This window comes from Martes martes (genome assembly GCF_963455335.1).
Source record: "Martes martes genome assembly, chromosome: 7".
Classification (NCBI taxonomy): domain Eukaryota; kingdom Metazoa; phylum Chordata; class Mammalia; order Carnivora; family Mustelidae; genus Martes; species Martes martes.
Genome location: NC_137894.1, coordinates 63,874,831 through 63,902,023, shown reverse-complemented (window position 1 = coordinate 63,902,023; position 27,193 = coordinate 63,874,831). Strand labels below are relative to the sequence as shown.

The 27,193-nt window shown below is 42.3% G+C and overlaps 2 protein-coding genes and 1 pseudogene across 3 annotated transcripts in view; 1 reads left to right on the top strand and 2 right to left on the bottom strand.

The window, feature by feature from the left end:
• Positions 1–19,554, bottom strand: part of BLOC1S6 (biogenesis of lysosomal organelles complex 1 subunit 6) — a 71,301-nt gene extending 51,747 nt beyond the window's left edge. The window contains exon 1 of the mRNA XM_080807887.1: positions 19,426–19,554. The gene's annotated coding sequence lies outside the window, so the exon portion shown is untranslated. The remainder of the gene's footprint in view (positions 1–19,425) is intronic.
• LOC308346666 (cAMP-regulated phosphoprotein 19-like) lies at positions 980–5,350 on the bottom strand (annotated as a pseudogene). Its single transcript has 3 exons — positions 5,215–5,350; positions 1,211–1,461; positions 980–1,110 (listed from the first exon to the last, which is right to left on the bottom strand). The product of its transcript is annotated as a cAMP-regulated phosphoprotein 19-like (transcript).
• Positions 18,799–27,193, top strand: part of SLC30A4 (solute carrier family 30 member 4) — a 30,225-nt gene continuing 21,830 nt past the window's right edge. Inside the window, exons 1-3 of the mRNA XM_080807886.1 lie at positions 18,799–18,935; positions 19,065–19,572; positions 26,857–27,003. Of these exons, the coding sequence (XP_080664012.1) occupies positions 19,182–19,572; positions 26,857–27,003 (538 nt within the window). The 5' untranslated portion in view covers positions 18,799–18,935; positions 19,065–19,181. The remainder of the gene's footprint in view (positions 18,936–19,064; positions 19,573–26,856; positions 27,004–27,193) is intronic.

Sequence of the window (27,193 nt, the reverse complement as noted above, 5' to 3'; positions counted from 1 at the left end):
GTGGCTCAGATGTTTGGACACCTGCCTTCAGCTCAGGTCATGATCCCCGGGTCCTGGGATCGAGTCCTACATCGGGCTCCCTGCTCGGTGGGGAGCCTGCTTCTCCCTCTGCCTCTCTCTCTCTCTGACTCTCATGAATGAATAAATAAAATCTTAAAAAAAAAATTGGTAGGAGGGTAAATCTTATGTTAACTGTCCTTTCCACAATAAAATAAAATACAAGAATCACCAAAAGGATTATTTTGTGTGCAAAACTACTGTATTTACAAAAATGGCACAAAACTGAATTCAACAGTCAATGCACATGCGTACTTCCTTCACATCTTCAACAAAAGATATTCTGACACTATGGAATGGAATAAGAATACTAGCCTCAAAGGCAGCTGTTAGCACCAGAGTCATGTAAGTTACAGCAGAATGGGCATATGTTGCCCAAGTAAAATTCTAATGTTAAAGTTGAAACACATTTAGGGCCATTCAAGTTCAAGCACAAAGAAACAAATCTTTCAGAGCTCCATCTATTTTTGTTGGAAGAATGTGACCTTCCTTCCATCTGGTTGTCTTAAATTTCTGTTTTACAAAATCCAAAAGGAAAATACAGAAGAAATCAATACAATAGAGGTTATATTAAATAAGAGTAACATACTAAGCTATAATTAAGATGAATTAAAGAAAGCCAAAAGATTACAATTTTAAAACTTGCTTGTAACTTGTTCAATTAATCCTACACTAGGAGTTAGGTAATATATACAATCATTTTCAAATAGATTACTTTATGTTGCTCTAACATGTTCTCTTTTTCAGTGCACTGTTAAAACTAATCAAAACTCTGCACATGTATATTCCCTTACAATAGCAGCACACACTACTGCTACCTGCAAAGCTGTCATTCTCAAATGACTTAGTGAGTGAAAGGAAATGAAAAGCAGAGAAGTAACATATTAAGGAGAAATAATGGGAATTAGAAGATTCAGCTCTTTTAATCAGCCAGCCACTTGCTAGCCACAAGGGACGGTTTCTGCTGAGGAAGATCCTATGGAGTGGGAATGTGGTCACCAGTGACTTCTGTCTTATCTAGAACTACAGTAGGAAGCTGCTTATTCTTCATTTTTGTTGTTATTGTTGTTGTTGTTGTTGTTGTTGTTGTTGTTGTTGTGTGTGTGTGTGTTTAGGTAGGCTCCATGCCCAGTGTGGGACTTGAACTCAAAACCTTGATTCATTTTTGCTTTAGCCATGTTATAATCCCCAGAATCAAGATATTTTTGCCCTTTCTGCAATTGTTTCCTTAAGAAATCTGAACCTCGACACTTTTTTGTCCCGGATGAGGACACCTTGTTTTAAATGTTGCTTCTTCAGCTTTCTCTACACTAGTTACTGTATCTTCTATTTCCTTCTGCTCCTCTGTGGAGGCTGCCTCCGGGACTGCACAGACATACTGCTCAAGTCGTAACCTGGCTTCTCCTTGCCAAAAGGATTCAATCAAGTATCAGGCTTAGTTAAGACTCCTAAGTCCAGGACTCCAAAGTGTGGGGTGGATACCTTGTTACAATCACGAGATACTGAATTTGGAGATTTAAATCCCACACGATCTTGGTCAAAAAAAAGCAAAGAAAGGAAATCTAACAACACAAAAAGAAACATGAATCAGACTTGGTCAGCTCTGTTGTGACATTAACACATGAGAGTGGAATGATTCCACTCACAGACTTCCCCTTTTCTAACAATATTAAGGAACAGTGAATTTCTTCACCACAAGTCAGTGTAAGATCCTGACCCTCATACATAACACAGTGCAATCACACTCGACTCTCCTTTGACAAAAGGAAAAGGGGGAGTAGTCAGAACCACTGTAGCTTTGAAGGTGCAAAATAGTCCATTCATGTTCATGTTCAATATCTGCCCCTTGAAAAAAACCAAACTGTAACCAGAAGTGAAGAGAGGTAATCCTATCACAATCTTTCTCTCCTCCCCACCCCTCATCCTTACACTTTGGGGTCACTTCGATATGTGTCCTCCTAGTTTGGTGTGCACGCACACCTGCACACGATATATTTAAGCTTAAGTATTTTCTTAACCATATCATGCTACCATCTGCCTTTTCTACTTAAGATGTGTATAGGTGAACCTCGTTTATTTTTTCCTATTGGCTGCCAAGTATTACATATATCTACTTAAAAATCACTCATTGAGGGGACACTTTTCATTCTATTTCATTTCTTTTTTTCTACTTTTAAATGACTTTTTTAATTTATAGAAGTAAAACTTACTCATATTTTTAAAAATTCAGACTGTATTGGGGCACCTGGGTGGCTGTTGGTTAATCATCCAACTCCTAATTTTGGCTCAGGTCATGATCTCAGGGTTGTGACATTGAACCCCACATTGGGCTCCACACTCAGCACAGAATCTGCTTAAGATTCTCTCCCTCTCCCTCTGCCCTCCCCACCCCCAATCCACTCACATCCTCCCCACCCCCCCAAAATTCAAAAGGTATAGACATGTCTAAAATGAGAAAGAGGGACGCCTGGGTGGCTCAGTGGGTTAAAGCCTCTGCCTTCGGCTCAGGTCATGATCTCAGGGTCCTGGGATCGAGCCCCGCATCAGGCTCTCTGCTCAGCGGGGAGCCTGCTTCCCCCTCTCTCTCTACCTGTCTCTCTGCCTACTTGTGATCTCTGTCAAATAAATAAATAAAATCTTTAAAAAAATAAAAATAAAAATAAAATGAGAAAGAAAAAGTCTCCCTCCTCCCATCCCCACCAACCACATCTCTGCCACACCCATTACTCAGGTTCCATCAAGTTTCTGTTTTAAGTTCTACTCTCGATTACCACTGAAACTGTAATGTAATCCATTTACACCCCTTTTGCTTGACTTACCAACTATAGATATTATTTATCAACTCCTCATAATGAAAAATTAGGAATGTCTTGTTTAAATTAGTAAGTGCAGGGGTGCCTGGGTGGCTCAGTCTGTTAAACATCTGCCTTTGGCTCAGGTCCTGGGATCAAGTCCTGCATTGGGCTCCCCTCTCAGTGGGGTGCCTGCTTCTCCCTCTGCTTGCTGCTCTGCCTGCTTGTGCTGTCCATTTGTCTGTCTGTCTCTCTCTGTCAAATAAATAAATAAAATCTTAGAAATAAATAAATAAGTTCATAACCCACAGATGAAAAGGAAATATGGCATTTCCCTATTGAACAACTTTAGCCTGCTCTAATAATGACTCATCATTTGTGGTAACACAACTTGGTTACTACAAATAATAGTTTAATTAGGGAATTATACTAGTTTAGTAATAACTTGGATTTAGATACAGATAAACTCCTCCAGGGGCCAGGAATACCTAAGTTCCCATCAGGGTCCTGCTGCTAGTTAACTCTGTGGCTATAAACACATGACCTCACCTCGCAGTGTCCTAGTTTCCTATCTCTTCAAATAAGAATGACAACTATCTCACAGATCCGAATGAGGATTGAATTAAATAAATCATGCCCTTGAACACGATTTGTAAAACACAGAGGTATCCTCAGCGCCTTTCCCTTTAGCCATCTGTGTCCTCCCCAGGATGGGTGCCCTGCAAACAAGGCAGAAGGTGGGCGGACGGATCAGGCAGCAAGGTCAGGAATCCTCACCGTGCCCTGCCTTGCTGCTTCTCGGGTTTCAAGCCCCTAGGAGACCCGATAGAACGGGGGTGCCAGCAGGAGTGGAAGCTGAGCCAGCACTTGAGTCAGCAGGGTCTCTCATGTATCCCAGGAATGAGAAGTCCTAAAGCAAAATGAGAAGCTGGAAGGAGAATCAGATGCCTATTGGCAGTGGCAGTCACAACAGAGGCACCAACCTATACAGTCTGGGGCAGGACTTAAGTGTCTGACCCAGGACAGGGAGTAGGACGGGAGAAGCCCGTGGATGTCTTAGTCTCTAAGACAGAACCCAGAACTAGATCCTGAGGTAGAAGAGCAGAAGGGGAGAATTAGCTCCTTAGCTGCAGACAGGAATACATCACCGTCTTGGGTGACCCAGTAGTCTTAGGTTGAATTAGCTTTCCACATTGTATTCCTGGTTAAGGTAACTTGAACACCAAGGTAACCTGATTTTTAATTTCTTTCTGGAAATTACTGTCATTTTCTTTATATGTTTAATTTTTAAAGATTGATTGATTGATTGATTGATTGATGTGACAGACAGAGATCACAAGTAGGCAGAGAGGCAGGCAGAGAGAGAGGGGGAAACAGGCTCCCTGCTGAGCAGAGAGCCCGATGCGGGGCTCGATCTCAAGACCCCAGGATCATGACCTGAGCTGAAGGCAGAGGCTCTAACCCACTGAGCCACCCAGGTGCCCCTATATGTTTAATTTTTATATTAAGAAAAATTCCAAACACACAGAAGTAGAGATATAGTAATAATGAGTATGTAATACAAAACAGACAAGTAGTATAAAATACCCATTACCCAGATTCAATCATTATCAAGATTTTCCCACACTTGCTTCACTTTCTTGCATTTTGAAAAACTAAAATAGTTTAAAGCAAATAATAGGCCCAGGTCATTGCATCCCCACTCACTTCAGTATGGATCTCTAGAACATATGTACATACGTACACTTTCCCACATACCCTCAATAGTCTGTTTTGTATTTATTAGTTTTGTATTTATTAGTTTCTGTGAGCCAAGTTAATGGGAAATGACTATTTTCTCAGGGTGCCAAGCTTCTGACTCTGATGCACAGTGAACTAACCCACTGAGGTTGAATGCCACCATGATCCAGGTCACCAGGATCCTTCTGTTTGAACTGGACTGTAAGGACTGAACTACAATAGTCCAGGTCCCCTTACTTCTCTTTTGTGTACACATGCACCCATTATGCATACACACACACACACACACACACACACACACACACACACACACAACTAAGGGGAAAATGAAGTGAACCCCTTCCATACAGTAAAACAGCTAGTCACTGCAGCAATTCTGGTAGGCTATCAAGATAAATGGGGATGCTACAGAGAACACAAATGAAAAGGTGTCCTCTCTGCTGTCTTGGGAAAGAGTAAACAGAACATCAAAAAGCTAGGAAAGTACTGGGTGTTGGAAAGGGAACTGAAAACCATAAGGCACACCAACAGAGACAGTATGTCATGTCAGGGCGAAATTCTGCTGGTTCCGCCTCACCGCTTCTATCTTGGTGTATAAGAATCTCTCTTGTTCATCTTCTCTTGCCTTCCTCATTATATCCAACGGCCTCCTCCTGACCTGTGGGCCCCCAAGGCAGTGACTTCTCTTTCTCATCCTTTCTCTCCATCTTTCCTATCTCCACACCCTCCTCCTTAAGTGCCTCTTCCATTAACTCCTCCATGTCTTAATTTTAAACACTAGGGACACATTTTAAACACGAGGGACCCATTTCTTCAGCCTAAGACATGTTCAGCACATAGCACTGAGTCTGGTATACAACCTCTGCCATGATCTGAATGTTTGTGTCCTCCCAAAATTCACATGTTGGAATCCTAATGCCCAGTGTGATGGCGGTAGAAGATGGAGCCTTTGGGAGGTGATTAGGTCATGAGGGTGGGACCCTCATGAATGGGATTCTTGTTCTTACAAAGGACACCCCACAGAGCTCCCTCCCCTTTCCCACTCTGTGAGGACACAGTGAAAAGGCACTGGCTATGACCCAGGAAAAGGGTCCTCACCAGAACATGACCCTGCTAATGCCTTGATCTTGGACACCCAAGCCTCTGGAACTGTGAGAAGTAGATTTCTGCTGTTGATACGCCACCCGGCCTGTGGTATTTTGGTATAGCAGCCCAAACAGACTAAGATAGCCTGCTAAGAAATATTGGTTGGATAGATGGATAGATGGATGGATGGATGGATGGATGGACGGACGGACAGATGGTTTTAAGTGAAAGGGTACAACTTTAAAACTTAAATGAGTTCTGATAGAATTTTACTATGACACTGAGGGACCATTTGCCAAAATGGTACCAGTCATAATAGCTGGCTGCTCCCCAGGAGGTTAGAAAAGTGGGAATGTGATACACATGCCCCCCCACCCAGTACCACCAACAACCACTAAGCATAAGAAGGGAAGAAAATGTCAGAATGGAAAGATGATGGGCACTGGGCTGTGACAAACCTGAATGCAAGCCTTGACTCCACCATCTTCTAATTGTGTGACTTTGAACAAAGTATTTAAAAAATTTCATCTATCCCATGTATAAAGTGGAGATAATTGTATCAACCATACAAGGTTGTTATAAGGTTAAATTAAAGCACACATTTAATTAAGGGTCTTAGCACAGTGCTTGATACATATTGGGCTCAAAATATTATAATTTTTATTATATGAAAATATTTATTATCATTAAGAAATCTCTGGAGAGAACCCAGGAAGTTAAGGTTTACTTGTGAAACAGGCAGGCTAAATACTTAAAATTAACTTAAGAGAAAGATGACAAAATGGTATCTCTCTTTTTTTTTAATTTGAGAGAGAGAGAATGAGTGGGAGGAGGAACAGAGGGAGAAGCAGACTCCCTGCCGAACAGTGAGCCCAACATGGGGCTCCACCCCAAGACCCTGAGATCATGACCTGAGCAGAAGGCAGACAACCGACTGAGCCACCCAGGCACACCAAACAAAATGGTATTTTTAAAGGGAAAACTTACCAAATTAATTTACTTAACTTTTGAGGAAGTAAATCACATGTAGGTAAAAGAGAACTTCTTAGGGACGCCTGGGTGGCTCAGTTGGTTAAGCGACTGCCTTTGGCTCACGTCATGATCCCAGGGTCCTAGGATGGAGTCCCACATCGGACTCCTTGCTCAGCAGGGTGCCTGCTTCTCCCTCTGCCTCTGCTTGCCTCTCTGTCTGCCTGTGCTCACTCTCTCTGACAAATAAATAAATAAAATCTTAAAAAAAAAAAAAGAAAAGAGAACAGCTTGATATTATCTACCTGAACACCTTAAGAAAACCTTGGACAGGGGCGCCTGGGTGGCTCAGTGGGTTAAAGCCTCTGCCTTTGGCTCAGGTCATGATCCCAGGGTCCTGGAATCGAGCCTCGCATGGGGTTCTCTGCTTAGCAGGGAGCCTGCTTTCTCTTCTCTCAGCCTGCTTGTGATCTCTGTCTGTCAAATAAATAAAATCTTTAAAAAAAAAAAAAAAAGAAAGAAAGAAAGAAAAGAAAAGAAAACCTTGGACAGATTTCCAAAGGAAAGCCTGAAATAAAAGTCCCGGAAAACTGGAATGTTTCGTGAGGCAATGAGGAACTAAGCTCAGAAACAAAAACAACGGGTGGAGCCTCCAATTCCAGCCAGGGGAGGGAACTACAGGGCCCAAGTGACAGATGCTGGAAAGGCCTCTGATGTATGGCGGGCATAGTAGTCACATTTCTAATTCTGGATTTCTCAAAGGAAACAGTGCAGTCTTCCTCAGGAAGGTAGAGTCCTGTGCACTGGGGGGATCTGACGTAGAGGCATCAGACAACTGTGGGGTTGACATCCATGAGAGGAAGTGGGGAAGGGGTCCATTAATCTAATAGTAACCAAAGCAAACCAGGTGCCAGTCACTTTATCTCATTTATATCACCACAACCCATTGATGGTAACTGTTGTCTCCATTTTACAGAGAAGGAAACTGAAGCTCAAGGAGATCTTGTAATTCAAGTTCTCTCTGCTAGTAAGGGAAGGGGCCGGCTATCAAGAACAGTGCCCGCCTAATAAGCTAAGGTCTGCTGTGGCTCTGGTTCCTCTGTTCAACAGATGCTTACTAAGCACCTACTATGTGCCAGGCACAGAGTCAGGTGCAGGAGATAAGACCCCCCCCACCCAAGTCTCACAGAGCAGATTCTAATAAAGAGAGTTGGAAGCAGCCATTAGTCAAATAGTGCCACTAATGAAGATAAAATTACAAAGTGAGACATGAAGACACGTCATAGACGTGTCTAGACTTGGGATGGGATGGGTGCCATGGGGAAGAGTGGTTCTAGACTTCATCTAGAACTAATGAGGTAAAGGAGTGGTGAAGAAAAGCATTCCATTTAAGACTATTGCCTATCATAACTATGGCCCAAGCCCCAAACAATGCAACTTCAGTGTGGCTACAGCTCAGAGGGGCTGAACTGAGGGTGTGGGGGAAGTGTGGGCACATGATCAGATTTCCATTCTGTAAAGTCCAAGGCATTTAAACAAAAGCCACTGGCATGCTTGGGCAGCCCCAAACAGACCACTCTAGTGGGTTCTGGGACCCCAGCTACATTCCACCTGTATGAAGACAGTTGGAAGGTCCAAACGTTGCTGCCTTAATAGTACATTGGGAAGCAGAGACTGATGGACCCAAATAAAGAGACTGACTCCTCAAGCATCTTTGCTAGCAAGGGGCTCTCTAAGATATGTATATGTGATTAGGAGGAAGCAGCGAGCAGTAAAATCTCTAATAACACTTCTATCTAGTGATGGGTTAGATCAGGGTCAGCAAACTACAGCCCACAAGCCAAATCCAGCCTGTGCCTATTTCTGGGTAGCCCTTGAGCTAAGAATGGTAGATATATATATATATATACACACACACACACACACACACACACACACACACATACATATACACACACATACACACACACACATACCATATATATATATATATATTTAAAGATTTTATTTATTTATTTGACAGAGAGAGATCACAAGTAGGCAGAGAGGCAGACAGAGAGAGAGGAGGAAGCAGGCTCCCTGCTGAGCAGAGAGCCCGATGCGATGCGGGGCTTGATCCCAGGACCCTGGGATCATGACCTGAGCTGAAGGCAGAGGCTTTAACCCACTGAGCCACCCAGGTGCCCCGGTTTCTATATTTTTAAATGATTTTTTTTAAAGGAAAAGACAACTAATATTTTGTGACATGTGAAAAGCATATGAAATTTGCATTTCAGTGCCCATAATTAAAGTCATACTCATTCATTTATTATCATCTGTGGCTGCTTTGACAAGAGCAGAGTTGAACAAATGCGACCAGCACCAAGGTGTGCTGCAAAGCTGAAATTATTTATTATCTGGTCCTTTATAGAAGAAGCTTGCCAATCCCTGGGCTAGTCAGAAGAGCCTGTAAATCTGACCATGTGGTCAGACTACTGACAAATGAGCTTTAGTGGGAACGAGTGCAAAGTAATGCACTTTGGGATAAAAAATATCCTAACTATTTATAAAATGAAGACAGGGCTCTGAGCTATGAGGTCACAACTCAGAAGTAAGCACAACTGGGAGGACTAAAGGCAGCAACAGTAATATTAAGTGAACTTCCTGCCCTAGATGATAAAAATCAACACAATGGCTAGAGTTAGTTATCTGAAGACTTCACCAGATGGGGGCCTGCGGAATGATTTCAGAAAGACTAAACTGAAATTCAACTAAGAAGAAAGCTTTTAATTTTTCACTTTCACTTAGAAATTACATATAGATATTGATGAGGGAATAGAGGCAAGCAAAGGACAAAGCAGAAGCTGACACCCCACAACCCTGCTCCCACCCCCATATATGTGACATTCCTCAGATACTCCTGGCTTCCCTAAAGCTAAGGAAAAGCAAAACAAATAGTTAATTTATAGAGATCACAATCCTACAAGAGTTGAGTCTTCCTCCGCTTACAAAAGCCTTAGCAATTCATAAGAACAAAGCATCTCTATGAATAATCAAGGCGCCAGAAGGAAATATAGACACAATTAAATGTCCTTATAAACTGTGGCCCTGGGGCACCTGGGTGGCTCAGTGTGTTAAAGCCTCTGCCTTTGGCTCAGGTCATGATCTCAGGGTGCGGGCTCTCTGCTCAGCGGGGAGCCTGTTTCCTCCTCTCTGCCTGCTGCTCTGCCTGCTTGTGATCTCTCTCTGTCAAATAAATAAATAAAATCTTAAAAAATAAATAAATAAATAAACAAACAAACTGTGGCCCTGACAGATCCTAGGAGCAGGCAGTGTAGTGTTCCTCCAAGAAAGTTCCCAGCTATCTTCACGTTAATGCCTCGCTAGAGGGAAAACAACCTTAACTTGACAAGGGCAAGGCCTCCAGTATCCTGTGGGTCGTCTTTAGCATTTGAAAGTCCTGTTGGACATCTGCCTTTTTCCTTACCTCCTCCAACTCCCAAGTACATAATCAGCCAATTACATAATCAGCCATCCCTCACAACCCCAAGCAGCAGCTTTTTCCGCCCCCGGGTCCTGTCCCCGTGCTTTAATAAAACCACCTTTTGCACTGAAGACATCTCAAGAATTCTTTCTCCGCCATTGGCTCCGGACCCCACCCCACCAAATCTTACCTATATCCCAAAACCACATCAGATATCAACAGTCTATACATAATCTGGGGAAATTTAATAATAAAGAATTAGAATTTGTGCTGTGTATACAGGACTAATCTGGGATGGGTTATCATCTAGACTTTGTCTATTTAATTCTATAGTTCCAGTGCCTACTTTAGTGACTGGCATATGATAAACACTCAATATTTGTGGAAGGCAGGCAGGCAGGAAACAAAGAAAGAAGGGAAGGGGGGAGGAGAAAGGAGGGAAAGGAGGAGGGAAACTGGGCAGAATCTATAGGGTTTGAAAGCTAGACAGCCTTTAGCCAGATACCGAGAATGAAGAACATCCCAGCAGGGAACCAGGAGCACAAAAGGCCAGGAGAGGTCATGAGGCCTATAAATAATGTCATTAAGATCCGCAGTCACCTTTGTTCTAGCTGTAAGGTAACTTAGTTTCTCATATTCATTGGTTTTGTGAAGAGGACATCCAGGGCAATAAGAGAGTTGTAGCCCCAGGAGAATTAAGTAATCAACCTCACAGCAATTTTGTCAGTCTCTGGGGGCAGCTGGGTATACACTGATTTCCCCAACCTCATCCTCAGGCATCATTTCCATACCTGCAAAGCTACAAACTGATTTGGGGCCTCTGTGGCTCTAACAGGTCCTGGTGTCTTGGGGCCTCTACCTGGCTGTGGCTGGCCTCCCTCTTGAACACCTTTGACCTCTTCCATTTCACTGTGACAGGAATCACACCCAGAGAATTCTGGAGAACAACCAGCCCAGTGTGCTGCTGAGCCCAAAAGGAACAAGGTATCCTTCCCAGGGAAGATACTCTCCCTGCCCAGCAATATCACGGGTACAGAATCTATTCTTGCCACAAGGTAAACTCATCCCAGTATACCAAAAGTCCCAGGTCTTGGGAATCCCTTCCATCCCAAGTAAACTGGGACAGTTGGTCACCTGCCAGATGGGTTTCTCATTTACAATGGGCTTCTCGTCCTGCTCTTCCCCAGACTCCACCTGGGCCGGCTCCACTGTTTCTGCTACCATAAGCCCACTGTAAAGTCCACTTTTAGGCAACAGGCTTGAGCAATGGAAACCTAAGTCGGGTAAAAGGGCCCACAGGGACCACCAGGCTGAATGCAGACAGGCCCATCAGGGGACCCACCTCCAAACAGCCATAAACCCTAGCTGACTTAAGGAGAATTCTATCTGTTCCCATACCTCCTCACCTTCCCCCCTTAACTACAGCCCCATACCACAGCCCCCTGGGCAGACAGTCTCTCCTTTGCTGTCCTGCCCATTTGTATTCAATGAACTTCTATCTCCCCTATTCTGCCACGGGTGAATTCTTTCACAGCCCACACCTCCAGCTTCTACCCCATTGGGAGGCCCCACACCCACCACTCAATATTCAGAGAGCTCCTTCTGGGTCAGGGAAGGGAACGGCAGGGGCTGGGTGGGTCAGTGGGAACAGGATTAAGATCACAGATCTGGAGCCACAGCAGAAGGGGTTCCCAAGGAACCTCAGAGATGTGGGAAACAAAGGCAGAAGGAAATGTAGGTACAATTAAATGTCCTCAGAACCTTCAGCCCATTGACAAATACTTGAGGAAGGGAGAGTACACTGTTCCTCCAGGAGCCTCCCAACTGTTAACACCTTGCTAGACGGGCGGAAAACAACCTTAATGTGACAATAGCAAGGCTTCCGGTATCCCTTGAGTCTTCTTTAGCATATGAAAGTCCTTTTGGACACCTCCTCACTTTTACCTCTCCCAATCCCAAAGTATATAATCACAATCCCAGGGTACCAGGCAGCAGAGGCAGCAGCCCCTCCCTCTTTCTGCCAAGGTTTCCGTCCCCATGCTTTAGTAAAATCACTTCTAGGGTCCGTGGGTGGCTCGGTTGGTTAAGGGATGGCCTTTGGCTCAGGTAATGATCCTAGAGGATTGAGTTCTGCATCGGCTCCCTGTTCCTTGGGGAGTCAGCTTCTCCCTCTGTCCCTCATCCTGCCCCTGCACATGCTCTCTGTCTTTCTCTCTCTAATAAAATCTTTTTTTAAAAAATCACTTTTAAAAATTTTTATTTTATTTTATTTATTTGAGAGAAAGACTGTGTGAGAGAGAGAGCACAAGCAGGGGGAGCTGCAGAGGGCGAGAGACCCCTTGCAGAGGGAGAGGGAGAAATATGCTCTGAGCCTGCAAAATTTGAGCAGGCAGCCAGATTGGGGGGGGGGGCTTGATCCCCCGACCCTGAGATCATGACCCAAGCCGAAGGCAGACGCTTAACCAACGGAGGCACCAGGCACCCCAATAAAATCACTTCTTTTGCACCAAAGATGTCTCAAGAATAATTTCTTGGGAAAAAAAATTCCTGCCAAAGACATTTCAAGAATAATTTCTTGGAAAAAAAAATTCCTTCTTGGCAGTCGGCTCTGGACTTTACCTACATTCCAAAGCGACATCATCAGCTGCGGGAGAGTTGGTCGTTAAGACTCCTGTCTTTCATCAGTGTCTATGTGTTTCTGTGCATACAAGGAAGATTAGACAGTACCTAATAGGAAAAATGGTCATCATTTCCAGAGTTTGAAGGTGAGAAACACCTACTAAAGGGAAGGCTGCCTTAAACCCCATCTGTAAGTGAGCAGAATGTGAGTTAGTAAAATATAAATCACAAAAAGGAGGGTAAAACTTTGTGGGTCAGTATTAAACAGCTGTAATAATTATAGTAATTTATATCTAATTACCATGTGGCATCGTGATTAGGAGGCATTATTGTGTCATGTAAATCATACACCAAGATCTTTGTGATTAGGGTACTAAAATCTGCTCATCCATGTATGCTCCCACGGTCAGTTTAAAACCATTAGAGGATCATCTAGGTTGGCTTAGTCATGGGTTTTTTTTTGCTTCAGGGAATACAGGGAGTTAAATAGCAGGTGAATTTGCTACATTTGATTCTGGAAGGACCCATATAAGGATACTTAAAAAAAAATTAATGCCATCTTTATTTATAAAAGAGTTCTGGGAAAAACTCAAAACACTTTGCAGATTTTAATCTAATTAATCCTCACAATAACCCTAGGAGGGAGCTCTTACACAATGGCCTTCATTGTTTAAAGCCACCAGTTGTTAGAGGCCACAGAAGAGTCACTTGTCTGCATTTGCTTCTCTGTCTTAGTTTTAATTCATAAACATTACAGTGTTCTTTGAAATAAGTCTTGTATAAATATAAACTGAGTATTAGTGTATTCATCATCTCCCGATCAGTATGAGACAGACTAAGCTCACCACTAAGAATTTCTTAGAAACTATAGACCAGCTTCAAGAAATACGAATGTTTTAGTGGAATTTAAAGTTATGAATGAACTCTCTATGATTAAAACATTTTTGCATATAAATCCACGTGAATTTACAAGGCTTCTGCTCTGAGCACAATGTTAGGTGCCCTGGACACAAAAATAACTTAGGATACAAATGAAGTAATAGTAACAGTAATGCGTGTGGTTGTGATTTAGAGATCTAACAAAGTCATAATATGCCCTTCACAAACCAAGGAATTTCTGGAGTCTCACTCTCCTAGAAAGGGACAGATACCAGTGGAGGCTTCTTAACAATCAGCATTTGTCTGTACCCATGTTTTGCATTTTGGTTCAGCTGTAAAGTAGGTAAGGGAATGTTTTCACATGCAAAATCTCACTGGATTCTTACAGTGTTCTAGGAAATAGGTAGGACAAGTACTATTTTCCACTTTGCAGACAGAAAGTGAGTCCTGAAACAGTATGCTGCGAGGGATCATAGTGAAAGGATGGCAAAATTAGAGAAGTGGAAGAAGCTTGTCTTGTCTGAGGAAAGATTCCCAAAGCACATCCAAAGTCAGCCTTCCACCCTCACACCATCAAGCTCCCGGAGCCTCGCTGCCTCCTCCAGGCTCCAGGGCTGGTGTGTTTATGCCTTCAACCTGTCCCAGCATCTATTCCCTCTAGTTTTAGCCAGACATGGTCAGAGAAATTCACAGGTGCATTTACTTCCAAAACTAAGGGAAGATAAAAATGAAGGTGTGAAAACAATGAACTTGTTTAGTGTAGGTTTTGGCTCACATGTCGGTTTGCCTGGCGGGATACATTGACTTGGCCCTCTCCTTTACGTCCTCTTTGTCCAACAAGGAAACTTCCCTCTCCTTGGGCAATTCTCTTAACTACTCTGTGTTCTTCCCCTCCCCTTGGAAGAGGGGTTAAACAGAATCTCCAGCTTCTCTGTTACCAGAGCAATCCACAAAAAGAAGAGATTATTAGACTCTGTAGTTGTGTGTCATATCACCAACCCTTGTCCATACAAAGCTGACAGCTTTCATCCCCTCCTGAAAAAGATAAGGGGTCACATTCCAAAAACATCCTTTGAGAATCTCCTACAATCACCTATTCCAATGGCGAAAGGAGTTCTCAGGAAGAAGAATATGCAACATTTGAGCCTGTCAGTTAAGTGGCAACTTTTCTCATATTTTCATTAAAAATTTTTTTTAAAGATTTAATTTGAGAAGGAGAGAGAGAGAGAGAGAGAGAGCAGAGCAGGAAGGAGGGGCAGAGAGAGGCAGGCTCCCCGCTGAGCAGAGACACACCCCCCCCCAACACAGAGCTTGATCCTGGGACTCTGGGATCATGACCTGAGCAGAAAGCAGATCCTTAACTGACTGAGCCACCCAGGCACCACCCTCTCATATTTCCATTTTTGAAAACTTTTCCACTCCCTCCCCCTTCCTTTCCAAGAAGGATTTCACAGGGTGATGCTGAAGTCTGGAGGTGATGGCAGATCTTTGGTGTATGGAATAGGAATTTCTTCTAACGTACTTCAAGGAGTCTAAGTACATTTCTGTAGATCATTCCATTTGTGTGTGGAAACAGACTGAGAGGATAATGTAGGCTAATGGTTGAGAGCATGAATGGGGAGAAGGGGGAGAAGCAGGTTCCCTGGGATCATGACTTGAGCCAAAGGCAGATACTTACTCAACTGAGCCACCCAGGTGTCCCTCTACTTTAAAAATATTAATAGTTGGCATTGATGGATCACTTACTACGTGCCAGGAACTATATATGCTCTGTTGTTTTTTTAAAAAATATTTTTTTTATTTATTTGTCAGAGGGAGAGTGAGAGAGTGAGCGAGCACAAGCAAGGAGAGCAGCAGGCAGAGGGAGAGGGAGAAGCAGGTTCCCTGCTGAGCAGGGAGCCAGAAGCAGGACTCCATCCCAGGACCCTGGGATCATGACCTGAGCTGAAAGCAAACACTTAACTGACTGAGCCACCCAGGCATTTCTGTACATGCTGTTTTACATGCTTTACGTGCATATCTCACTGAATCCTTACCATAGCCCTGGGAAGTGAGTACTCTCATCAAGCCCCTTTTATAAGTAAGAAAATTGAAGCAAAAATTGCTTAAATGGTTTGCCAGAGATTATAGGACTAAATGGTGAAACCAGCACGCACACACATGCAGTCAGACTTCAAGACCCATGCTTTGAATCATTAACTTTATCACAGTGATGGTCTAAGGATTAAATGAGCCGATATAAATCAGGTCTCTTGCGGAGGTGCTTGGCACATAAAAAAACCTCAAGTAAATGTTAGATATGGTATTATTTTCAGCATTGTCATTTGTTCTGAAAAATGTCTGGGCCAGAAAACAGGTTTTGACATGGGATATTGTGGGGCTACTCTAGTTGACTGCCAGAGCCAAGTGTCTTTTAAACGTCAGACATCTACTATTACCTAAACAATTTGTGTATTATGAGTTACCTGGTTAAGAGACGGGACAAATGGTTAGCAACTTTATCTATTTGCTCATGCAGAAAAGTTCTCCGTACTGGAAAGAACTATGAAGTCTCATAAAAGAATGGCATGCTGAGCAATAGCTGAATTGTAGGCAGGACCAGATTATAACTGATTATGTTTCAAAAGTTCATTTGTCTATTGTCATAAATTCTGAATACATAGAAATAAGGTTGCAAATGGTGGTTACACGCCAAGACTATTCACAGAAGTCTAATCAGCCCATTTTAAAGTTCAATGCTAGAAATCATGCCACTAGCTCAAGGCCAAGCCTAGGAACAAGGGCCCAAGTGATAAAATAAAAAGTGTCTTTCCTGGTACAGAGGCAAGTTGAGATTGAGTGTATTAGTTATCTATTGCTCTGAAACAAATTTTCCCTAAACTTACTATATTAAAACAATAAACATTATTATCTCACAGTCTCTGTGGGTCATCTGGGAGCAGCTTAGTTGGCTGGTTCTGTTCGGGATTTTTCTGGGGTTTCAGTCAACATCTCCTGGGCTACAATCTGAAAGTTTAACTGGGGCTGGAGGATCTACTTCCAATGTGGCTCATTCACATGGCTCTTCGCAGGAGCTCTCCATTTCTCATCACCTGGGCTTTTCTTTGGGGCTGCTCGAGTTCCCTGTGACATGGTAACTCTGGCTTCCTCAGCACAGCTGATCCAAGAGAGAACAAGCAGGTAGCTGCAGTGCCTTTTATGACCTAGTCTTTTAAGTCATACATTGTCACTATTGTCATATTCTATTCATTGTAGGCCACATGGTATTCATTAAGAGAAGCTCACATTCAGTGGGAGGGAGATTAAGCTCTATTTCTGGATTGGGCGAGTATCAGAATTTGTGGACATACATTAAAATCACTATCCAGTTTTTTATCTCCTATCACTCTATTTAGATATCCAGTGATATAAAATAGTAAAAATAAATTGGGAGGCAGAACCGCAGACCTTCCCAACAAAGCTTGCCGTAAGTATCCAAAACAATCCATGTTCTGCCTCAACTTTTCTTGAAAACGTCTATCCCCTTTCCTTGAATGGAATTTTATTTGAACAATTTATACCAAAGAAAGAGCATCACATTCCTGACATATTTGCTTTATTTATGTGTATTTCTCATTAGCAGAATTTCAGCCAATGAAACAAACTGAAATGAAAAATAAAAATAATTTACTCCTGAGTTGGATGGATTAAGATATTTGGGGTTAGGAAACCAAGGCTTGGTAAGCACTGTCCCTTCAGCTGATAATGACCTGAGCTCTCTGGTTATTAAATATCCTAGGCAAGGCTGCCCTCCTTGGTCTTGGGAACCATGGCATCTCTGATCCAGGTTTCCTGATCTGACTCCCATGGCTGCAGCTGTGTAGGAGTATGGGGCGCATTCAAGACTGAAGGATTGCTGGGGAGTCCAAAAACATTTGGTGCTCTGGCACCCGTGGGATGCAAGATTCTACAGTACCGTCTGAATCTTCAGAGGAAGAGGATGCTCCGTGTGACTTTTTATTGTGTATTTTGTAACCTGAAACTTGGTAATCCATGTAGACTACTGTCAAAATACAACATCCATTATCACAGGGTAACTAGGAGTTTCACTACAATTCAACTCCAAGTGTTAGCTAGGGGCTTGCTCTATGAGTTCCCCTGACAATGTTGCTGTTTTTAAATCTTAAAATTTGAGTCTTAAACCCTTTTGAGAATATGATGAAAGCTAAGGGACTTAATTCAAGAAAATACATACAAGCCACAATATTTTGCACATGAGTTTAAGGCCTCCAGAATCCCCTAAAACCTATCCAAGGAATCTGGATTAAGAATCTCTTAAGACCTCAAGGGAGGAGTGGGGAGGCTTATTGCCATTCCATTTCACCATTACAGCTTAGATCTAAATCAGCAACTAATACTCAGAACTCAGTTCTTCTAAATTTGTTGTTGTTAATAGAACCAAAGGCTAAAACGGAAACCCCTACTAGATTTTGTGCTTGGGTTTAGTCCATGTTATAAATGGAGGGAAAAGGAACATGGCAGCGAACACACACAGGACAACACATATCTGATGAAAAGCAATCGTAAATACAAAGGAATTAGAATTGCTGACGACCTTGAGAGGGCCTTGCCCTCTTGAAATTGACCGGATGGTGCAGCAAATTTTGCCAACTTGCCAGAGAAGCAGCAACTCGAGGAGAGAAAGCCGGTTGGTTTCTCACTTGGCAAGAAAGCGCTAAATTCGTTTTCTGCTACGGATCCACAACCGAGGTCCTGACCCAAGATTCCAGAGGCCCTCCTCGGGTGGAGCGAGCGGGCTCCGGCAGCAACGCCCAGCCCCGGGCGGGCGGGACCGTTCGAATCTACCCACTTGGTCCGCAGGCCCGGCTTCATCTGCTCCTGCTTCTCCGCCTGGGGAGGTGGCAAGGCTGCGCAGGAGACAGGGGCATCCCTGTGAGTGCCCCTCGGGGAGAAGCAGGCGCGCGGGGCTCCGCTGCCAGGACCGGCGGGACGGGAGGGGGCTGCGGCGCGCGCCCCTGCCCCTCCCCTCGCGGGCGCCGCAGCCCTGCGCAGCGGGCCTGCGTGTGTTCCTGCCCACCCCTCCTTCGCGCTCCTCGCCTGCGGCGGCTCCGGCGCACGCGCGCGGCCTCGCGCAGGGCGGGGAGAGGCGGCGGCCCCCGGCGCCGGGCCCCGAACCTGTCAGACCCGGGGAGCCGGCCTGGAGCTGCGGGAGCGGCCGGCACGAGGACGGCGCCGCTCCCCGCGCGGCCCCGACCCGACCTGCGCGAGTCGGCCCCGCCGAGGCGGCCGGGGGCGGGGAGATGAGCGGCGGCCCCGCGGCAGCGCCCCAGGTAGACGCGCCGCCCCCTCGCGGAGCCCCGGAGCCTCCGGGCCGGCCTGCGCCCCCGCCGGCCAGGGCTTCGGAACTTGGGGGCAGTGTTGGGGCGCCTTTAGTGTATAACGTGTTTCGTTTTCCACAGGATGGGGAGGGACGCGCGGCAGTGCCAGCGGGAACTGGCGCTCCGGTGAAGTAGGGGCCGCGGGAGCCGCCGGCCGGCCGCCTGCACCGAGCCGTTCCGTGCCGCTCAGCCTCTGCCATGGCCGGATCCGGCGCGTGGAAGCGCCTCAAATCTCTGCTACGGAAGGACGACGCGCCGCTGTTTCTAAATGACACCAGCGCCTTCGACTTCTCGGACGAGGTGGGGGACGAGGGGCTTCCTCGGTTTAACAAACTTCGAGTTGTGGTGGCCGACGATGGTTCTGAAATCCCAGAAAGGCCTGTTAACGGGGCGCACCCGGCCCTGCAGGCCGACGACGATTCCTTACTGGACCAGGACTTACCTTTGACCAACAGTCAGCTGAGTCTGAAGGTGGACCCCTGTGACAACTGCAGCAGACAGCGAGAGTTACTGAAGCAGAGAAAGGTGAAAACCAGATTGACCATTGCTGCCGTTCTTTACTTGCTTTTCATGATTGGAGAACTTGTAGGTGAGTTGTGTTGCCAACTCACTTTCCATTTACCTTGTCCCGAGGGTTGTTGTCCAGCTTTAGTTACACATGATTTGAGGTTTAAACTTTCTTTTCGGGAAGTTTGTTATTTATTGAGATATTGATCCCGTGATAGGAGGAATCCACACGGTTCCAAAGTGCAGGTCAACCTAAGTACGACCGAAACTTTCAGAGATAACTTGGACTTTTTCTTCTGATTCTCCAAACACTGTGACACCTACTGTAAAGTTAAGGACATTAGCTTCACTGTATATCATGTAACTTCCTCTTTAAAAAGTTCTGATAAAACAACCAGGTTAGTTTTTGCATTGTTTAAAATAGTAAATGATCTAAGCGTAGAATCATAAAATTTTACAATGTGAAGTGACCTTACTGAACACCTGTTCTTCCTTCTTTTTCACACATAAGGAATCTGAGGGCCGAGAAAGTTAAATAAGTTGGGAGGACACCTAGCTGGTTAGTGGAAGAGTCACATCCACAGTCTCGGGCTGCTTACTTTTTTCTCTACATTGGACTTAAGTGGTCTCTTCATACTATTTCTTTTTGCATTTACATCCAAGAGATTTGCAAAATTAAATACTACTAAATGACCTTTAAAGTTTTTCATTATAGTAAGGATCTGAAAGGAACCAGAGGGCTCCCCCAGGGTTCATGAACTTGTTTTCACTTTTTAATTATTCAAGTAATACATTGTCACTCTAAATACATTCTTAGAGGTTAATTTCACAGTCACATTAGAGTAACTGCTAACTTCTCTTAATAACAGTTTACAAAGTGACATTAAAGCAGGGAGATAATTCTGCCTTGTTGTTTCTTAATGATGAACCATTAGGAGAACAGAGGTGGCAGTCCAGAATAAGATACTGGCCAGAGGTTATATGTAGGAAAATTATATACATTTCCTACCTTTTTTTATACCTCTCCTCCCCAGTGCACACTTCCGCCATGCTGGCCTTCTTTCTCCCAATGACTCACAAAGCTCTCTCCAGTCCATGAGGCCTTCAAACTGGCTGGTCTCTCCACCTCAGTGGCTTTCAAATTTTCTTGACCTAATTATAGTAAAAACTACACTTAACATTGTGACCCGGGTAGGCATGCATACATACATATGTATGGATGGATGTACACACACATACATATATGTTTAAATATATGTATAACTGAAACAAAAGTCTGATTTCTTGTGATGCATTCTAGTATTTTTTCGGTATGGCCCCAGCCCACTTAATTGATTTTGTGTTCCACAAGTAGATCAGGGCCTGCAGTTTGAAAAACATTGCTTAACCTGGAGTGCCTTTTCCCAAATATTCTCTTGGCTGGTTTCTTGACATTCATATCTTACCCCAGAAGATACCTCTGAGAGACCTTTTCTGACGGACTGAAGTAAATATCTCATCTCCCCTATTCTCTCCCCAACTTTAAAAGCCCTCAGCATCTTGAAATCATCTTGTTTGTATATTCACTTGTTTGATATCTGTCTTCTTCCACTAAAATAAAAGCTACATTCCCAGGAACAGAATAGACCTTCAATAAACTTCTGTTGAATTAATTTTTATTGTGATAGAGAATAATAAATGCTTAAGCTATAAAGAAAAGGCAGGCGTGAAATTGTGGCCAGGTAAGACATAGCCTCTACAGACTAAGATTCAATGACTTGCTTAAATTCACACAGCTAGAATATTGAGTCAGTCAGACTTAGTGATTTTTTTTTTTAAGATTTATTTATTTATTTGAGAGAAAGAGAGCACATGCACACACATGAAATAGGAGGGAGCAGAGGGAGAGGAAGAGAAGCAAACTCCCTGGTGAGCAGGGAGCCCTACCCTTGGCATCTCCATCCCACAATGGCTGACTGAGCCACCCAGGTGCCCCAGACTTGGTAATTCTTGAAGTTAATATTTTGTATTTGAAGTTAAAATCATATTAATCACAATTTTCCCCCTTAAAATTAATTTACTTTATTTTACCTAAGAAAAAATTATTAAGATAAAATTGTCCTGACATACCATTTTTGAAATCTCTTATTTGGTAAATGTTGTTTTGTGAAAGCCACACTAAGTATTTTATTTAAAATATTGACTTTATTTTCAAAGATAAAAATCTTTTGTTAAATAATACAGAAGTGCTAATGGGGGCACCTGGGTGGCTCAGTCTTTAAGCCTCTGCTTTCAGCTCAGGTCATGATTCCAGGGTCCTGGGATCCCCCATATCACATCCCATTGGGCTCCCTGCTCAGTGGAAGGCCTGCTTCTCCCTCTCCTGCTCCCCTTGCTTGTGTTCCTGCCTTCACTGTCTCTCTCTCTCTCTCTCTGTCAAATAAATAAATAAAATCTTTAAAAAAAAAAGCTAATAGGATAAGCATTAACAAATATTCAGAATGTTACATAGAATTAAATTGTATATAGTAGAGCATATATTAAAGTGTATCAAAAGCACTTAGAAAAAAGGCATCTTGTGTAGAAAGTATGGAGTAATTTAAAAAATGAAATAATTTAAAGATCTGAAAGGGAAGACTTGATTTTGAATCTTGGCTTTGCCACTAACTTGTTTTGAGACTTAAGATAGGTCCATTCTTTTCTTCCTTTCATTCAGCAAGTATTTTTTGTGTACTTGCTCTATGCCAGGTACTATATTAAGTATTTGGGATATATAATTGCAGACAAAACTATTATGAAATCTACTGTCTGAAGCACTTAATTTAATGGAGGGCAAAGATGTTAAACATATCGACAAATAAATTTAAAATCCATATGGCCTTAAGTGTTATGAAACAAAAGAACAAGGTACTGTAAGATAGAGTAACTAGTGGGACATAGTTTATGTGTGAGCCAGGTGCAATTAAACCAAAAGGTAAGAGTTACTCAAGTAGAGGAATGGAGGAGTTTTCCAAGTGAAGAGAATAGCATGTGCAGAGGTCCTAAAAACCTTCAATTCTTTAAAAGGACCTAAAAAGAAGGCAAGTTTCACTGGAATATAATAATAAGTAAGAGGGAAAGAGCCCAGACCACCAGATCAGCCAGTTCTGATAGACCATATTATGAGTATAGTTTTTAAGTCTAAGTACAATGAATAGCCAAGGAAGGCTTTTAAGTGGAGAGCGACATGATGGGATTTACCTTTTTAAAAGATTATTCTGGGCCTTTTGTGGAAATGGATTGGAGGGTGCAAGAATGGAAGCAAGTAAACTATTGCAGAGGTCCAGACAAGAAATCATGGCTTGGACTGATGTGGATGGAGAAAAATGTACTGACTGAGAAATATTCTAGAGGTAACATTAACAAAATTGACTATTGGCTTAGATGCGGGGTTGATTCTGAAGTTTCTCACCTAAGAAACTAAGTGTATGGAAATGCATATCATTTATTAGGCAGGGAGAAAATACAAAGCAGGATTTAGGCACGGGCTCAAGGGTTGTTTTCAACATGTTCATTATCACATGTACGTAAAATAGCCAGTAAACATGTCTTGTGAGCTTTAGATATGAGTCTATAGTTCAAAAGAAAGGTCAAGTTAAGAGATACAGTGTGTAGTGCTATCGGAATGGAAAAAAACACCTAAAGAGTCTGTTTTGAGGAACTCCAACTTTAGAAGTCAGGCAAAAAACAAACAGGTATTCCAGAATCTAAGAAATTAAAGTATTTCCAAGTGGAAATAAATAAGTTAAAGCTGCTGAGAGGTCTAATGAGATGAGAACTAGACTATCCTTTGGATTTAGTAATAGTTATTGATTAACGATTGCATTTTTATTGGGAGTGAAAAAGCTTGAAGAATGAATGCAAACAGACTTCCTGATAAAGATGGCAAATGAACTCCTATATCTAAATGTACTTTTTCCTGAAGCCTCTCAAACTACAATAAAGGGATTTCTAAATGTATATAGCCATATATCCATCCACATCTGTGTCTGTGTATGTGTATGTATGTCCGCATAGATGGGAAAACTGGAGAGGAAATAATAACATGAATTTGGGAAACTAGAAAGGAGATAGATAAAAGAAATAACTGACTTAATAGACCCAAGAAAGCCCCCTCCTAAGAAAGTAGTTGGGGAATGCCAAGAATCAACCCAGTTTACACTAACTCATCAGAAACACATAGAGAATTTATTAAAACACACATTGTTGGGTGAGAGCTTCTAATTAAGTAAGTCTGGGATAGGGCCGGAGGGTTTGGATTTCTAAGTTCACAAGGGATGCTGATTCCAGGGACCATACTGAGAACAACTGCACTTCAGAGTCCTAAGTAGGCCCAGAATTGTTTGCACCTGGTACCCCTAGAAATGTGGGTGAAGAGGAATACCAAAATAAGGAAACAAGTTAAACAGATACAATAATTATATAGTTAGTATCCACAGAAATAAGAGATATGTATCTATAAGAATAGGCTGTTTTAAAAAAGAAATTCAAGATAAAAGCTTTTGAACAATAAAAACAAAAAACAATTTGAACTCCATAAAAAAGTTATAAGATGAACTAAGGTAATCTCTCAGAGTAGAGCAAAACAATAGAGACAGATAATAGGAGAAAAAACACAAGAAAATTAGCCTATCAATCTAAACTCCAGGTAATAGGAATTTGGGAAATTGAGAAAACAGAGGAAAAGAAATTGTCAACAATATAGTTTAAGAAATTTCCCCAGAACTGAAGGGTTTACCTTTCCAGATAAGAAGAGTAAACAAAAACCCAGCAAACTGGGCGAAGGAAAATAAAGCCATACAGAGGCACATCATTGTGAAATTTCAGAATACAGGGAGCACATTGTTATCTATTGCTTCAGGTAGCTTCAGTGTTAAACGATTCCCTCTGATTGTTTTTTGACAAACATTTCTTAGGGTTTGCCTAAGGCAGATCCCCAAGTCAAGTCAAAACAGCCTTACTTGTATGGTTTTCCAGGGAACTACTAGGCAGATCAAATAATGATAGTTCTTTGGGAATGGGGCTTGTAAGGAGCTCTAACCACATTTTATACCTTGCAGTGGCTGCCAGGCTAGTTTTCACTATGGTTGCGGCTTGTTGGTTTTCAGGTCAACCACAGAGCAGGAGAGAGGGAGATGGGTCCGAGGCTACAGAATGTTCACTGTTCTGATGAAGATTCAGTTGTTTTCCTTGAGTGAATACTACCTGTAACAGCCTCTGGTTAATTTCCAGAGTTCTAAAAAAGTTGATTTGGACCATTTTTCCTAGGTTCTCATTACTTCCATAGAGGAGATGATTTTCAGAGGTCCTTACTCTGCTATTTTTTGCTGATGATTATCAACACATGGCTCTTTAAATTTAGGTTAACTAAAATTGAATAAATCCCTCAGTTGCCTTATCCATATTTCAAATGCTGAAAAGCTACTGTGACTAGTGGTTCTTCTCCTGGACAGCACAGATAAAATATTTCCATCATCTCAGAAACTTATTGGACAGTACAGCTTTAAGGTGTTATCTTTATTTTATAGATAAGGAAACTGAGGCTCAAAAGCATTAAGTAACTTTCTAAGAGAGTCTCAGAGAGTCCAAAACCCAATGTTATTAGCCACCAACTTACATTTTTCTCAGTGATTTCCAGCTCTTTAATGTCAAGGGAATACATTAAAAAAAAAGTGGTATTTGTATAGAGCACACTGGAATAAATGGATGTGATTATAAGATCACTAGCTTGGTCTCCTGCTGCTCTTGACTCTGCACATCATGCCATTAAAGAGGGGAACAACGGCTCAGCACACTTATGTGTCATAATACCCTGGTCAGGAAGTTAATTGTAACAGTGATACTCAAAATTACCAAGACCAGAAGCATCCACATCACCTTGGGAACATGTTAAAAATGGAAATTCTCCTTAAAAAAAAAAAAAAAAAAATTCTCAGGCCTCATCCAGCCCTCTGGAATTAGAAATTCTGGGAGTGGGGGACCTGGGTGGCTCAGTGGGTTAAACCTCTGCCTTCAGCTCAGGTCATGATCTCAGGGTCCTCAGATTGAGCGCCGCATCAGGCTCTCTGCATAGCAGGGAGCCTGCTTCCCCCTTCTCTCTGCCTGCCTCTCTGCCTATTTGTGATCGCTCTCTCTGTCAAATAAATAATCTCTTAAAAAAAAAAAAAAGGAAAGAAATTCTGGGAGTGGGGCAAGCAATCTGGTGTGTTTAACCAGGGGATTCTGATACACATAAAGTTTTGTTATAAAAAGCTTATTCAATGAATGGTGCTAGGACAATTGGTTAACCGATAGTAGAATGACACACACACACACACATATATATATATATATATATATATATATATATATACACATATGTGTATATATATATATACACACACACACACACACACATACATACACAAAATGAATTTTATATATTATATATACATATAATGCCTGGAAAATCAACATTAAAAATTTTATTCTAAATACCACCTTTAATCTCTCTGAGACATTGCTGTCTGTACCCAAGGGAATCCGTTAATCTTTATCCTTCATTTTGAACTCATGTACATTTTTTTTATAATTTTTTATTAACATATAAGTATTAGCCCCAGGGGTACAGATCTGTGAATCACCAGGTTTACATACTTCATAGCACTCACCATAGTACATACCCTCTTCAATGTCCATAACCAACCACCATGTCATGTACATTTAAAAAATTTCTTCAGTTTAATTTTGTGGTCAAACCTTCACAAACAAGTATCTACCTTCAGCTTTCTTGTAATATTTAGATATTATGGTCATTAATTTCACTAATAGTAGGATTAGTAGGGTGAGTAAAAGCTGCAGTGCTAAAGCAAAATTTCTGTGTTAGAGCCCAGTTTAATGGTTCTTAATTTTTTTTAAGATTTTATTTATTTATTTGAGAGAAAGAGAGCATGAGCTCAAGCAGGGGAGGCAGCAGAGAGAGAAGGAGAAGCAGATTACTCGCTGAGCAGGGAACCTGACATGGAGCTCGATCCCAGGACCCTGAGATCATGTCCTGAGCTGAAGGCAGACAGTTAATCAGCTGAGCCACCCAGGTGCCCCGGTTCTTAATTTTTTTAAGGTCATCGACTCTTCAGAGAATCTGTTTACAGAAATGGACATTTTCACCACAAAAATACACACATTTAATGTTCGGTATAAAATTTCAGGATATCTTGATTTAATTGTAATAGGATAAAGATTTAGTTAAAAGCTGATGTTTTGTAGGATGTTACATATTTTTGGTTTGCTTATGTTTATTATTTTAAACATTATTCTAATTATTCATTATTTTAACTTATTCCTTCTTCCCTCTCACCTTTACCCCAAGGTGGATACATTGCAAACAGCCTAGCAATCATGACAGATGCGCTTCATATGTTAACTGACCTAAGTGCTATCATACTGACCTTGCTTGCTTTGTGGCTATCTTCAAAATCACCAACCAAAAGATTCACTTTTGGATTCCACCGCTTAGGTAGGTAATTGGGAGTTTCTTTCGGTTTATAAAATTTCATAGTAAAACCACAATGAACTGTAACTAGCCTCTGAGTAACTTTCTGGTGATAACCTATTTGAATAAAGCAGATGAAAATAGATAAACAAGATTTATTCAGATACATATATTCCAGGGTACATTCAGTCTAGTCAGCTAAACAGTTTACACA